Below are 14,164 nucleotides of genomic sequence, written 5' to 3'. Positions count from 1 at the left end.
TTACCACTTATGACATTTTATTGGCATATGACAATTTACAAGGGTCCCTGTTGCATTATACATCACACTGAGTAAGAATCAGTTAGCCATCTACATTCATTCTTACTGGATATATTTTTACTCAAATTATAACTGAATTCCCAACACTTGATTTTAACTGTGACAAAAGGGGAAAAACAGTAATTCCTTGAAGTAGGCTACAACTGGAAAAACAAATTTTGCTTTTTTAATTAAAATTCCTACGATGTTGAAAGGTGTACACACCTAAGGACTGAGTCATGGCCTTCTTAAAACAGCTTTCTTAATCCTTTCTGGAAATATCCTTTGGTTCATTTTTATTTTCCTTCTCTAAGCAAAAGGAAGTGTGTTAATGCAGGTTATCAAGGAGTTACTATTTTCTAGCACTTGTAAACAAATATCCTTACCAAGAGGAACCATTCAGCTTTTATAACATGTCATGAAGTAGGGTGTTAAATTGCGGTTTAAAAAAATTCACACAGGCTTTTTATATGCTTGGCTCTAAAAAAAGATAACATCCACAATGGCATTCTATTGCAGTGTTTTCACAATCACCCTTCCTACTATATTCTAATAGGATACTCCTTCCTCAATTTTATTTAATAAAAGTAACCAAATCATTAACATATTTGGGTTAAAGCAATGCATTTGCACTTAAAATATAACCTGCTGGTAGGACTTGGGTAGCTTTATTCCTACTTCCTATTAAGTAATTTCTCAGTAGGTTCCCCTTTCCTGTTGTCTTATATGGAAAAGCAAAACTGCACATTTATAGACATGCATAGAGATTCAGTATCTAACCAAATAATAACTGTTAAAATAAAAGCTAAATTTATTTGTATAAAATAAAATGGTCGTGAAAATTCTCCTATGTCAGAGATCAAATCCATGTTGCTTTTTAGCATGTAATTAATTATTATTCTGACTAGGAGAATATTAGTTATGCCCTGATTAATGCAACACATAGTTGCTTTGACAGTATTTCCTCTGCTCAAACAATTTCAGAAAGACAAAATAAAAATAACCATGCAATACTTCAGGGTCTTAGGGCCATGAACATCACATATACTGAGTTTTGTTTTCCTGTTTTTCCCGCATACAGCTCTTAGCTAATGCCTCTGACTGCAGTTAAGGTGCTAGAAGAGCACCTGTAAACAAACCATCAGTGAGGATGAAAGAGCCATACACTTAAGATGTTTAAAAGTTTACACTAACAGAATAAGCATTATCTCCTTTTAATGCAAACATAAAAACTAATTCAGTTGCTGAATTAACAAGTGAAATTTGACTACTTTTATATATCTCTAAGAGCAGACAGACTTAAACACTGAAATTTACTATTTTGGATTTTCATTCCTTCTAAGAGGTATCATCATAAACATAAAAGGCAATTCACATTTGAAAGATTATCTTCCTGAACAATAGAACCCTTGGGAAGAAAAAGAAAACCCATTTTACAAACTGCAACTGAAATATGGAAAAAAATAAAAAACAAGTTAGATCAATGCTGTGACAAACTTCCTGTCAGATCTTTTTATTGGTGACATATGAAAAACAAGTTACTTAAAATACCACTAATGAGCAGTATATTCTGTTCGCCTATTATTCCTTATGGTTAGACTACAAACTAATGATTTGGCTGTCCAAAAGCTCAAATAAATATGTAAGGTATGACATCAGGTACACGTCTTTTTAATGTATCAAGTTACTCTGCAGAATAACCCTCTTCCATACCAATGCCAGGATTACAGGTTTTGTTCTGTTTTTTTTTTTTTTTTTTTAAGTCCAAGACGTTCAGTAGGAAGGGAGTTTTTATTTGTACTATTGCAAACCAGTTTCCTCTGTCAAACAATAGCTGATATCTAAGACCATGACTCAAACTCTCAGGGAAGAATAGAAAGAGAAAATTGAATTTTGAACTCAAATAGTAAAGGCTCCTAAGAATGGTTTGTATATAGGCCACTGCTTGCTTTCAGTTAAAAAAAAGAAAAAAGAAAAATATTCTCATACTTTTCAATCTAACTTTTAACAGCTTGTACTTTTTTCACGATTGGCAAAGTTTCTTTTTCCTTCTTAAACATTTGCTGAGGTGTTAAACTAGCTTAGTTTACCAAAATAACAACTTTTTCCATGGTACACTTCAAAAATTAGTCACCCTACAATGTAGTGTGTTTGAATTAAGGAGAATGTTAAACAGATGTATACAGTTAAAATAGTTAGTGTGGTTTCTATAAACAACTGCTATTCAGGGATTTGTATGTAGAGCTAACGTTTACTTCAGAATAAACATTAACAAACAGGGAGGGAAGAGAATCATAACTTTCACAGAGCTGTACTTGACCATATCTTATAGACAAAGCAGAATTACAATGCATGTAACAAAAACAGTAAAAGTATTTTTTTTAAAAGTTGATAGTTACAAATATGGTACGTAACAATTTTCTACTTTATTTCAGTACAATTTTCAACATACAGTCTACTATTTTTCAGGATATTTGAAGACTTAAAACAAAATTTCTCTAGACTACTACTTGCAAACAGTAAAATTTAAGTAAAATGCTTACATTCTTATTTGAAAACAAAAATCATGTAAAAAAATGGTGGGTGCAAGTTCTGTTCTCTGTTGCAATCTCACTTCAGATTTACTATTCCTAAAAAAAAGAGAGAGAGAGAGAGAGAGAAAGATTAGCAAAGATATGAAGAGTGAAAATGATCCAAAATAATCATTGTTCCTAAAAATTAATTAACTAACTGGCCCACCAAACCCATACATAAGAAAATATTAAGAATCACTAACAAGTTGGAAATTTCTACCTTTTCTTCTTTGCGTCTGTCCTTCTTTTCTTCATTATTTTCCATGGTCTCTTCTTCATCTTCAACAATCCCGTCCCCTTGATATTTGTCATGAGTCCATTTTGGACTGCTACCTGATTTTTTGAAGTTAAAGCGCCCTCTGCCACGTTGAAAAGTACCACGACCTCTTCCTCTTTTGGCCCAATAATCCACACCATCATCTCTGTCATCATGCTACAGAAAGGTTAAAAACAATCATCAATGAAACGTCTTTCTTGTAAGGAAGATAATTATATCCCCAATCGTAAGTCATGGTATAAATTGTCTGAAGATTGGGAAAATGAGATTGGTACTGTTCCAAAACACAAAACAAAACCAATAAAACTGAATTTTTCAACAAAAACGTACTCCATCATGAAAGCAAACAGTTACATCATTGCTTCGTAACCCAAGCATCTGAGAGCTGTCCAATTTTTTTGGAGAATCTCAACTGCTAAATTACTGCCAATTTTCAAAATTTTTATTTTTGCTTTCCGTTTTTCAGTCTAAGTCCATTTATTATTAATAAGTATATTATACTGTGTATAAATGATAAAATAACCGATATTTTCCCCAAAAAAATTACCTCAGTCGTAAATATGCAACAAAGCATAAAAATATCATTACATTATCAGTAACATTTACTAAATAAAACAGGTGATAAGAATTATAGTTTACATATAGCAACAGATTATAAAAATCCTACTGAGATTTAAATCTAAATCAATGTGTATTACACATCAGTCTTCCTGGCAAGGAAATTTCACAAGCCAAATCATGATGGCGTGGTCCCTAGAGTAATATCTCAACTTCTTTCTTCTTCACTAACCTAAAATACTGCAGTTATTACAGCCCAACCTTAATTTTTCATTAGCTGCATCCAAAAACAGATGTTCCCCAAGTTACAAATTGTTCCTTTAATCAAAACATCTGCAAAACTGAAAAGTACTTGACTTTGTCGATAAGCAGAAGAGTATTACATCCCAACGTACAAAACAAAAAGCCAAAGTTCTCCTGTAATGTAATTTAACTGCTGCCCACCTCAAACTTACTTTTAAGTTTGTACCTACAAAAATGGGAGTGACACCCCCTTTATGAGACAACAGGCATAATGCAAACAATGTTGCACACTGTACACAAGTACAATCTACATACATAAGTACAACTTATGGAGTACTGGTATTGATCAACTGTCCAAAAGTCACTAAAACTTTTCAAATACATAATATGAACACATTTTCAAAACATGCAATGTGCCTTTGTGCATATTCATGTAATACAGATCACCCTCCTGAATCACTTGAAAAGTTCACACATGTAATTAACAGACTATATGAAAGAGCCCTTACCCACTTCTAATAATCTAGCTTTATCAAACCAATAAAAGATGACTAGGCAGAGGTGTGCATGACTCAAAGAATGAACTTAGGAACTATCAAAAGTGTAAATTTCAGTATGTCAGAAAGTTCAATTGTAAACCCAAAATAAACTATTTTAAAATAGTCTGACACGCAAAATAATATGCACACACAATTACATAATTTCAGGCTCCCTTTTGGTATTAACACAACTAACTCTATATAGCCTTTATGCTTTCTTGTTTGTGGTGTTTACACAGTATTCCATGGATTTGTAGGAAGAAGCAAACAGCCATTGAAGCCAGAGGCATGGGTTTAAATCTTAACTGAAACTGTGTGACTTTACTTCCTCATTTAAAAAAACCAGAGATAGCCTTGAAGGAACATAAACGATCTGTTAAAAAGTGCCCAGCCCAGTGCCTGACAAGCAAGCAATCAACGGTGGTGATAATGTTTATATGGTGCTTATTACTCATCTAATTCTCACAACAACCCTGTAAAATACTGTTACTAACCCCATTTTAGATATAAAGGAATTGAGGCACAGAGAAATTGAGTAACTTGCCCAAGGCCACAGAGTCAATCTTTTCCACTGCCCCTTATGCCCATCATCCACAGAATACGCTTTCTAGGTATCTTGGTGACAGTAAATAGTTACCGTATGAGGTAGCTAAGAGCTGAAACAGAAAAAGCAGTGGCAAAGCCAGACACTACAGTTAAACTAGCAATTACTTTTAAATATACAATCATCTGAAATTAAAGAAAACAAAAGCTCCAAGATCACACTGTGTTTTTCAGAGGGTATCCCAGCAGCTACCTAAGTGACATTTTGATGCTAAGCACACTAACTTTTTTATTTTTCTTTTCGCCGCGCCAAGAGGCATGCAAGATCTTAGTTCCCTGACCAGGGATTGAACCCATGCTCCCTGCAGTAAAACCACGGAGTCCTAACCACTGGACCGCTAGGGAAGTCCCTAAGCATACTAACTCTTAATCCTCAAATTCTTACATCCAAGATTTTAGTCTTGTTACAGACTAATTAAAATTAATTACTTCATAGATGACAAAGAGGATGTTAGATAGTTATAATACACAGCCAACAATATGTTAACAAAGGAGGCCATATTAGAACCAAGACCTTCTGAATCCTCTGATCTCTTCTGTATAGAATGATCAAGTTTCAAAGAGTGAATTTATTAAAGCGCCTACCCAAACGTCCTTCCCCACAGGATTTTCTCTTCCTCACATGACTTCAACTCAACATGGGAGAACTTGCCCATTTTAGTACTTTTCCACTTGCTCCAACTCTTCACGTACTCTCACCTCTCCAGAGAATTTCAGGTTCTAAAGACTATTATCTTTCCTGGAATACTTATTATTGAAAACATTACCTTATCTTTGCATAAATCAAACTTCTGAGAAGGAAAATTTCAGATTAAGAATGCAACAAATGTTACTATTACTCAGTACTGGAGGAAAAATGATACGAGCTGTAAGAACCTTTTGGAGCCCAAGGCATAGGTTCAAATCCTGACCCCACTCCTACTGGCCATGTACCTTTGGTCAAGCCGCTCAATCTCTGTACCTCTGCGTTTTTCATCTATACAAGTGGAATAATGGTCCTACCTCAAAAGGACTTCATAAGCATGAAAATAAATTCATATATGTGAAACACTTAGAATGGTGCCTACCATAGTATATGCTCAATAAATGCTATCCATTATTTTTACTAAGTATTCAATGTTTCATTACTCTGGACAAAATTTCCGTGTTTGTCAAAACCTAGGGGAATCTATAATTTTCAACTTCATTTAGTCTCAAATGTTTTTAAATATTTCTATTCTCAACACTAGCTGTCTGAAAAGTCAGACCTATTCAGACTACGCAAAATATTTTAACTTTAAATTCCCAGGTAAAAACCAGAGTTGTCATTCCAAGAGCTCATTAATTAAGAACAAAAATAATTAATTTTGGAAACTGATTTATAAGAAAAAATGTGATGCGTTAAGTTTACTTCTAGTAAGCATTAGTCTGTGACAAATGCACGTGTATGCCTATATTTATATAGAAATGGAGGTTTTAAAACATAACCCAGAATAGCAACATATAAAATGTTAAATAACACTCTTCTTAATTACTATAACGCCTAGCTATGTGACAATAAAAAATAATTATGTCCCAATTTAAGACAAAAACTATGATACTGGAGACTGAAAGAACACCATAGAAAAATGAAGGTCTGGCCTAAATTAAATATTCATAAAATGTTTAAGGGTGCTAAACAATTACTATCTACTTGTTTACCTCTCATTTCCCTCTTAACTTTTTGTCCTTTCACATTTGCTCTATTTGTCTGGCATTTTTACAATCACTCACTCCTCACCCCTCCTTTGCAAGGTTGGCCTTTTAATCTCTTCTGACTGGATGATCTTACTGTGGCTTTGTGACTGAATGATGGCTCCTAGACTTTTTTCTCTCTCGATCTGCATTAGCAACTGCCTACTGCACACTTCCACTTAATTTCTGCCTGGCACTTCAATAACAGAACTTAATCTTCACCTCAAATTAGCTGCTTTCCCCTTTATTCCCTATCTTTGAGAGATTCCATCTTCTCACTACCAACACCCAACTAGTGGCTCCCTGAATAAGCCTTCATAAATGTTCCTTAAACTTTTCTCAAACCTATAGCCCCTTAGTTCAAACAATTATTTCCCAGATATGTTTGTCACAACCATGATTTTCCAAACTCTGCTTAACATCCAAATTTATTAAAGTATTATGGCCTTCTAAAATTTGGCTCCCGCTTTTTCTTAATTTTCCCAAACTTACACCAATCATCTAGCCATCAGAGTACTGGAGTTCTCTATTTAAGGATGTTTCACTCCTGCTTTCTTACAGTACACCTGCTCATCTTTTAAGCTCAAGATTCAATCCAAAATCGTCTACAAAGTCTCTTCTAATCAGTATCTCCTTTGCAATAATCCACCATATGTATTTAGAATGTTCTCCATTACTAGGTCTCGTAAGCCAAGAATTGAAATATTTATCTTTCCATCTACAGCATAAACAGCAGTCTACTCATAAATTCTTAAATCGAAAAGGAGATAGGTCTTTTAAACTTTTCTGTAACTGAATAAAATGCCTTTCACTTTCCAGACTGTCAACTCAAGCATAAATTTCTCCTCACATGAGCATATGCTGTGCAAACATTATGCTTAACTTTTTCAGACTCTTGGTCACTAAAGTACCCCAAAAAGAGGCAAATGGAAATTAGTTTTTGAAACAGCTACAATGCCCATTCTTCAAACAAAATATAGATCTACTTCCCAATACAGCTCTATAACTCTAATTTAGCTGATGGCATGGACATTCAGGTTTATTCAAATATATTCATAAAAAGCCAAATGAAAGATACATTTCTATAAAATCCAGTACTATTTTCCTCCTTGCTTCGACAAAACAATTAGTCTTCAGAAATAGTCTCTAAAACATGACTTCCCTGAGAAGCTATGACAAAAATGAGTATTCTGGTAATAGTTTTTGGTGTTTTCTCAAGTTTCTATAATACAGGAAAAAACCCTCTTCTCCCATGCCAAAGTGCAGAAAATTTCCATCATTACCTAGAGAATCTTTCAGGACCCACCTCCTCTGGCTTCATCCCTTATAAAACTACTTCAGAGAGAAGAGCATCACAAGGAAGCACTAAATTAATGTGTATCTAGCAACTTTTCCATAATGTAATTTTTCATCTTCCTTTTACTCCAATAAAAGTTAACAGCCTCCTGAGAACCTTAATTACATATACTGTGAAAGAATTCTTCTCCTTGTCTTTCAATTAAACAAATAGCTGTGATGATGAAAAGTAAATCTTAATTAGAAGCTTCTACAACTTTTACCGTCTTATAGACAGATACGAAACAAGTTACTGTTCTTCTCTGAATGTGGCTATCAAATCAGGTATATTTTTACTTTACCCTGATCAGCCCATAGGTGATATCAATAAAGTATAAACAGGACTAAAGGGACCCACATTTTCAAAACTTCAAAATCATCTGGGTAATGATTTATTTTAAAAGTTTCCTATATGATGGTGAAATCTTCTCATAGTAGTGGATACCTGTACTCAAATGTATTCACCCAGTATGCTTTGAAAATTAATGCAAACCAAATAAACAGAGATTTCTAACACCCACCAAGAAGTACTTCTTGCTCTTTGGGGTATATTCTGGATCCCATTCCTCTTCCTTCGGTCTCTTTTGAAAAGTAGTATTTGAGTTGTTTGGACCAGTATTTGTCCCAGCAAAAACTCCTCTGGCTCTTCCTCTGCCTCTAATTCGAAACTGATTAACATTAACAAAGTTGTTTAGTAGTGAAATCAAGAGGTATTAAGTTACATGCAAACTCTAATTTTACTGCAGTAACAAAAAACATTCCCTAATTTCTTTCCTAAATCTCAACTTCATGGCCACTGAGGCCAGTAAGGAGGCAAAAAAATTCTGCCTACTGAAAGCTGAGTAGGTTAAGAAGAAATGCAGTCAACCTAATTAGTTAACAGTGCAGTCAGAATACTGCACTTTCAAGGCCTGAACTAAAAGTTTTAAATAATCAAGTTGGTTTGTTTCCCTTCTACTAGCCAAAAGAGTTGTCTAATTCCTAACACTAACATCCCAAGTGTTCAACTACACCTATCACCATACAGGCAAAGCTCTTCTCTTTCCCAAATGATCTAATTAGTGAACCCCACTAATAACAAACTGGATACTTGCTCAAGGTAGGAATCTGAATCTAGAAATTAAAGAGTCAAGAAGATGCACTACTATGAAGTCATTAAATTAACAATTGTAACAAATTTATGGAAACATGGGAATAATGCATACGCTATGTAGAACAAAAAGAAGATATAATTTCTGTGACTGATACACGGATAAACAAGAACTTGAAGATAATAGGCAAAAATGAAAATAGCTGTCAATACAGAGATGAACATATGGATTTTTTTGTTTGTTTCAATACTTTTTTCAAGGACTAAGTGATTAAAGAAATGGATCTCAATCACTAACTTTGCTTGACTCTTGGGTCTCTAAGCACTATGTCAATGTTAAGAAAAGTTATCTAGTTTATATAGATGCTTCTAAATCTCAAAATGGCATTTTATTCTTTTAAAATCAGGCAAAACATTTATTTTTTACTTTATATACGAAGAAAGCATCATCCCAGCTCCAGCCCTTCCTCACTCCCCCTAAATGGCATTTCTTAGTGACGATGTATCAAATACCATTTTATTTTTCAAGCCTATACGAGTAATGACTCACTCAACAGACAATGTCTAAAACATATATTTTACTTTCCTTATGTATAGCACTCTTAAGTGAAGTTCTACCAAATGATCAAAGATAATTTTATTACTTACAAAGGTTCCTCGTGGTCGGCTAACTCCTCCAAAGCCTGAGTATTCTTTCAGTTCATGGTGAGTTTTAAATTCTTCTTCTCTTTCCTTCTTACTCTCCTTTTCTTCTCGAGAACTGGGAGAAGAAGGTGATGCTGAAGAGGATGAAGATCGAGAATGATCTTGCTCTCTACTTTTATGTTTACTGCAAAATAAAGCAAACAAAAAATGTGTGCTATTTTTTAAAAAGATAAAAAGACCCCCTGTTGAATCTTATAATAAGAGGGATATTTTTCAAGTCAAAAATACTATCCCCTATTAAAATTATTATGCAACTAAAATGATTGGGTGTTAAACTCTGACATAGTCTGTTTCCATTCTCCTTCAATATTTGTTTTACATGACTACTGAAAAACATGGTATGACATGCCAGTTAGAAACTAGCAGTCTGGCAACTTCAAGAATAAGGTTCAGTTCTTCAATATCTTTAACTTATTTTTATTTTAAGGAAAGGAAGAGAAGAGTAGGAAAAAGTAAGAATGGTCTTAAGGCCATGTTTCAAAATGAATGCAGTTTGTACACCCTGGGTGAGAACAGTTGATATCGTTTAGGCCATAACTCCGTTATTGAAATAAAAAGCATATGACATTACAAATACCAGTCATAAATTAAAAAACACAAGTAAAATGCACCATTTACCTAATGAATAGCAAGGAAAACAATTATCTATAATACTTCTTAGTATTCCTGTTGTTTATTTGACTCTATGATGATCAATTTTACATGATTCTAATCCAACACCCGAAAAGGTCATACCTGCGATAACTCTTACCACTTCTAACAGTATCCATGGAAACATTACTTTGAAAGACTAATACACATTGCTATTTCAAAAAAACTAGTCCTTCCTCCCCCCCATCTCTCCCATGTTAAACCACTAGACATGAGTTTAAAATTCTTGTACTCTGGGTGTTATGAGTTGAAAAAGTGCGGAATCAAGCATAACGAACCAAAGTTCTTACACAAACTGTTTCTAGAAATGCACTGCATTGAAGTCCAACCTCCTGATGTAGCCTGGATAATAGGACACATTAATTTGTCATTTTTTTTTTCAGTGTTAGCTTGCTATTCCAAAGTTTTTGTCCTCATCCACCATAAGCCGTGTAAAAGACAAATATATTTTTGCTGTAAAACAAATAATTTTAATTGTTTAAATTTAAACATTCGATTACACAGTCAAAATTGAAAGCAATTAAGCTGACAATTATTAAAGGCTAATTAGAAGCTAAAACCTAACTCAGACAGTTTTAACAGTTACCTGTCATCTTTGTAAGATTTGTATTCCTTGTAATCTTTTGGAGTTTTTTCCTGCTTTCTTGATCCACTGGATTCCCTGGAGCCCTTGGAATCCCCCCGTTCTTTACTTCTTTCTTTTCTCCGACGATCAATGTCATGCCGAAGATCAGCAGAATCACACCTTAATTTTTTATCTCCCTATAAAAGACAGATATAAAATACAGATTTCAGGGAAACTATAGGGACAAAAATACATATATATGTGCATGTATGTACGTGTGTGTGTGTGTGTGTGTGTGTGTGTGTGTATACACACACACAAAACCAAATTTTATGCCAGTTTCTAAGCTGGCATTTTAGTATCAGAAAAGAATGAGTAACATACTACTTCCATACTTAGTTTTTGTTTAAAAATGTACTTGATGTTTTCACTAAACATTTGTGTACCCAAGTATAATGGGACTGGGGAAATTATTAAAAGGTAAATCATCTTGAAAATGTCATAGGCTTTTGTTCAAAGCAATCCATAATAAACTCTCATACAGTAAAATGATACAATTATTTTTGTACTCAGCACATCGTCATTATCATCCTTCATCCTTCAAAATGTTTTTTTATATAGTTTAACAATGATAGAGGTTATACTCAGTTGTGGGTGTAGCCATCTGCCTATAAAGCTAAGGGATCCTAAAGTAATGGTTCTCATTATTTAAGCCTCGTTGTCATCAAGCTCTTCCCATATGAGTTGACCAACCCAATAAAAACCACTTCAAAAGTTAAGTATTCTGTAATTTCCATAACATGCAAGCGTAATATGATTAATGAAACCAACTGAGGTTGAACAAGGGTAGAAACAAAGCCAGAAAGATATTATTCCCAATCCTGTACTCAGTATCTGGGCCATATACTGCCCTTTCTCAATTCAGGTATTGCAACGGACATTAGTTTAACTGGGTCACAATTCACCTCCTTCTTGTTCCATTGCTTTTTCAAATACTATATAATTTAGGAAGATGGAAAAGAGGCATCTAGGAATGAAGAAAAATTATACATCAGTAAGATGCTAAGCAATGTGGACATCCTTGCTACTATTCAACAATAAGTACTTACTCTGGGAAGTCTAGCTATAATGTTCATAAACATTCATATCTCCAAATGATACCAACTACTCACCCATTTGCTCCCACTGTAACAAGAAAAATCTAATCAAGAGCAAAAATCTTCCTATTCACCTAGTAATACATTATTACCAAGTCCACAAGTAAGAATATAAGTGAAAGCATTTTGTAAAGGCCAAACGATATATATATATACACACACATATATATATGCATATATATATATATATAAACTACATAGTACTAAATATGTTAATTGTTCACTCAGATAGGAAGATAAAGGATAAAAAGCAATGTCATATCCTCTTGTCCTTCCATTAGTTATCACTATTTTCTCTCCTCTCGATCAAAATCGGTCTGAGTAACGGAGAGAAGGAAGATACTCACTCTGTCAGAGTACAAGAATAGACTAAATTGTGGGCAAAACAAAATTAACCAACATTGAACCCAAGGTATTGAAAGTAAAAGCCAAAATTAGCATTCACTTCTCAGAATCTGGTTTTCCAAGATTAATGTGCCCCATGCAAAGAAACCACTTTCTTCCTAAGCTCTAAATTTCTTATCTAATGAATTAATCGCATGCCTAATTAAAATGATTATATACTACAACCATTAATAACAGCTTCTAGTAATAAAAATGTCAATGTTTTCATAACAGCCCAATTATTCAACTCTGCAAGATAGATGTATTCTCACTCTTCCTATTAGAAAACCAATGTCCAAGAAGCTAATTACTTTCCTAATATCACAGAGACAGTACTCGGTGATGGCCAGAATTGGAACCAAGCAATAACGCTTCCAAGTTCCCTAGCCTTTTCACTACAACAGACAGTTGCTCCCTTTTAACCTTGCTCCACATTTCAACTAGACTTTTATGGACTGTCATATAATCTACCTTGAAAATGTCAATTTCAAATTATCAATTAGTCAGAGTCCCTTAACGACTGAATTCCATACTCAGAGTCCTCCGACCCCAACGCTAGTAATTCCAGTCATTCAGACTCCTTTCTCAAGTTTAAAAGCATTCTTCCCCCCAATCCACAAAAACTGTAACACAGTTTTTGTTCCAAATGTTCATTTGTAAACCAGTTCTTAGAATGCTTATTTCTTAGTCCAGATCAAAAATGCCCAGTAGCATGGAGATTACTTCTTGTTCTCTCTGTGAAGAACCTAGAGATATTAATTTAGGCACACATAAATCAAGGAATATTTATTCTGGCTCATCCATTTCACCTCTAACAGAAACCCTAATATAATTTATAACTTTGCTTTTATAATTTTCCTTTGTCTACTCATTGATTCTTTGCCCTTTTCTTACAACTAGTTTCTTCCTTTCAGTAGCATTTAAAAAAAATTATTCTTGGTTTAACTTAGATATATAGTACAAGTGTCAGCTTAATTTCTTCTAGGAAAATACACTATATACGCTACCATAAATATATACATAATGTATTTACAAGTTACAGATGATATCCATAAACATTCTGCCTAAACAAACTATGCTTATTAGTACAATATCATTAACTAAGCTGAAGTTAACATGAGAAAAAAAAAAGGTCCATTCAAAACATACCTTTTGATTTTCTTCTTTAAAAACTCTCTCTTCCCCTGCTAAACGCGTGTGCTTCCTCAGGGCACTTGGAGAGATGTCAATTCTCCTTAATGTAAAATAAAGTCTATTTGTAGTCACATTAACTTTATGGTTCCACAAATTCCTAAAATTGTCCATTTTTGTAAAGGAAATACTAGACAGTTGTTTCTCTCCCAGTTGTCTAATTTAGCACAGCAAGATTATTAATCTAATTCCTAATAGATAATTAAGAAATAAAAACTATATTAAAAATGAATTAAAATGCTTCAACCAAATTTTTATATATAAATGAAGCCTGACCTTTTAAGATATCAAGCTTACTTTAACCATCAAAAAAAGGAAAACATGTTTTGATTAAATTGGACATTATCATTTTAAGTGTTAATCATCATACAATTATAATCATTGTGTATCAATGAATACACAAATAGGATTATTTGTTCTTAAGTATCTCCAATATTTTTACAGATTCAGTAGATCTTTAGTTTTATTCTGTGCCCCTCCTCGCCTTTTTAAGCTAGTGTCAGTTTCATCTTCTCAGTGCCTCTTCAGCAGTGACCACCAA

At 33.7% G+C, this 14,164-nt stretch overlaps 1 protein-coding gene across 3 annotated transcripts in view; it reads right to left on the bottom strand.

The window, feature by feature from the left end:
- The window catches only part of BCLAF1 (BCL2 associated transcription factor 1), a 29,535-nt gene continuing 15,371 nt past the window's right edge, over window positions 1-14,164 (bottom strand). Inside the window, exons 8-13 of one of the 3 annotated variants that reach the window (XM_024758999.1) lie at window positions 13,582-13,666; window positions 10,913-11,088; window positions 9,619-9,799; window positions 8,402-8,548; window positions 2,833-3,045; window positions 1-2,669 (exon numbers count right to left, since the gene is read on the bottom strand). In XM_024758999.1, the coding sequence (XP_024614767.1) occupies window positions 2,664-2,669; window positions 2,833-3,045; window positions 8,402-8,548; window positions 9,619-9,799; window positions 10,913-11,088; window positions 13,582-13,666 (808 nt within the window). In that variant the 3' untranslated portion in view covers window positions 1-2,663. Of the gene's footprint in view, window positions 2,670-2,832; window positions 3,046-8,401; window positions 8,549-9,618; window positions 9,800-10,616; window positions 10,780-10,912; window positions 11,089-13,581; window positions 13,667-14,164 lie in introns of those variants that run through there. The other 2 variants (XM_024759000.1, XR_003005090.1) reach the window with 2 other exon arrangements.

This window comes from Neophocaena asiaeorientalis, unplaced genomic scaffold, assembly GCF_003031525.2.
Source record: "Neophocaena asiaeorientalis asiaeorientalis breed wild unplaced genomic scaffold, Neophocaena_asiaeorientalis_V1.1 scaffold5, whole genome shotgun sequence".
Classification (NCBI taxonomy): domain Eukaryota; kingdom Metazoa; phylum Chordata; class Mammalia; order Artiodactyla; family Phocoenidae; genus Neophocaena; species Neophocaena asiaeorientalis.
Note: the sequence above shows the minus strand (reverse complement) of the source record. Positions and strands in the feature narration are given on the sequence as shown.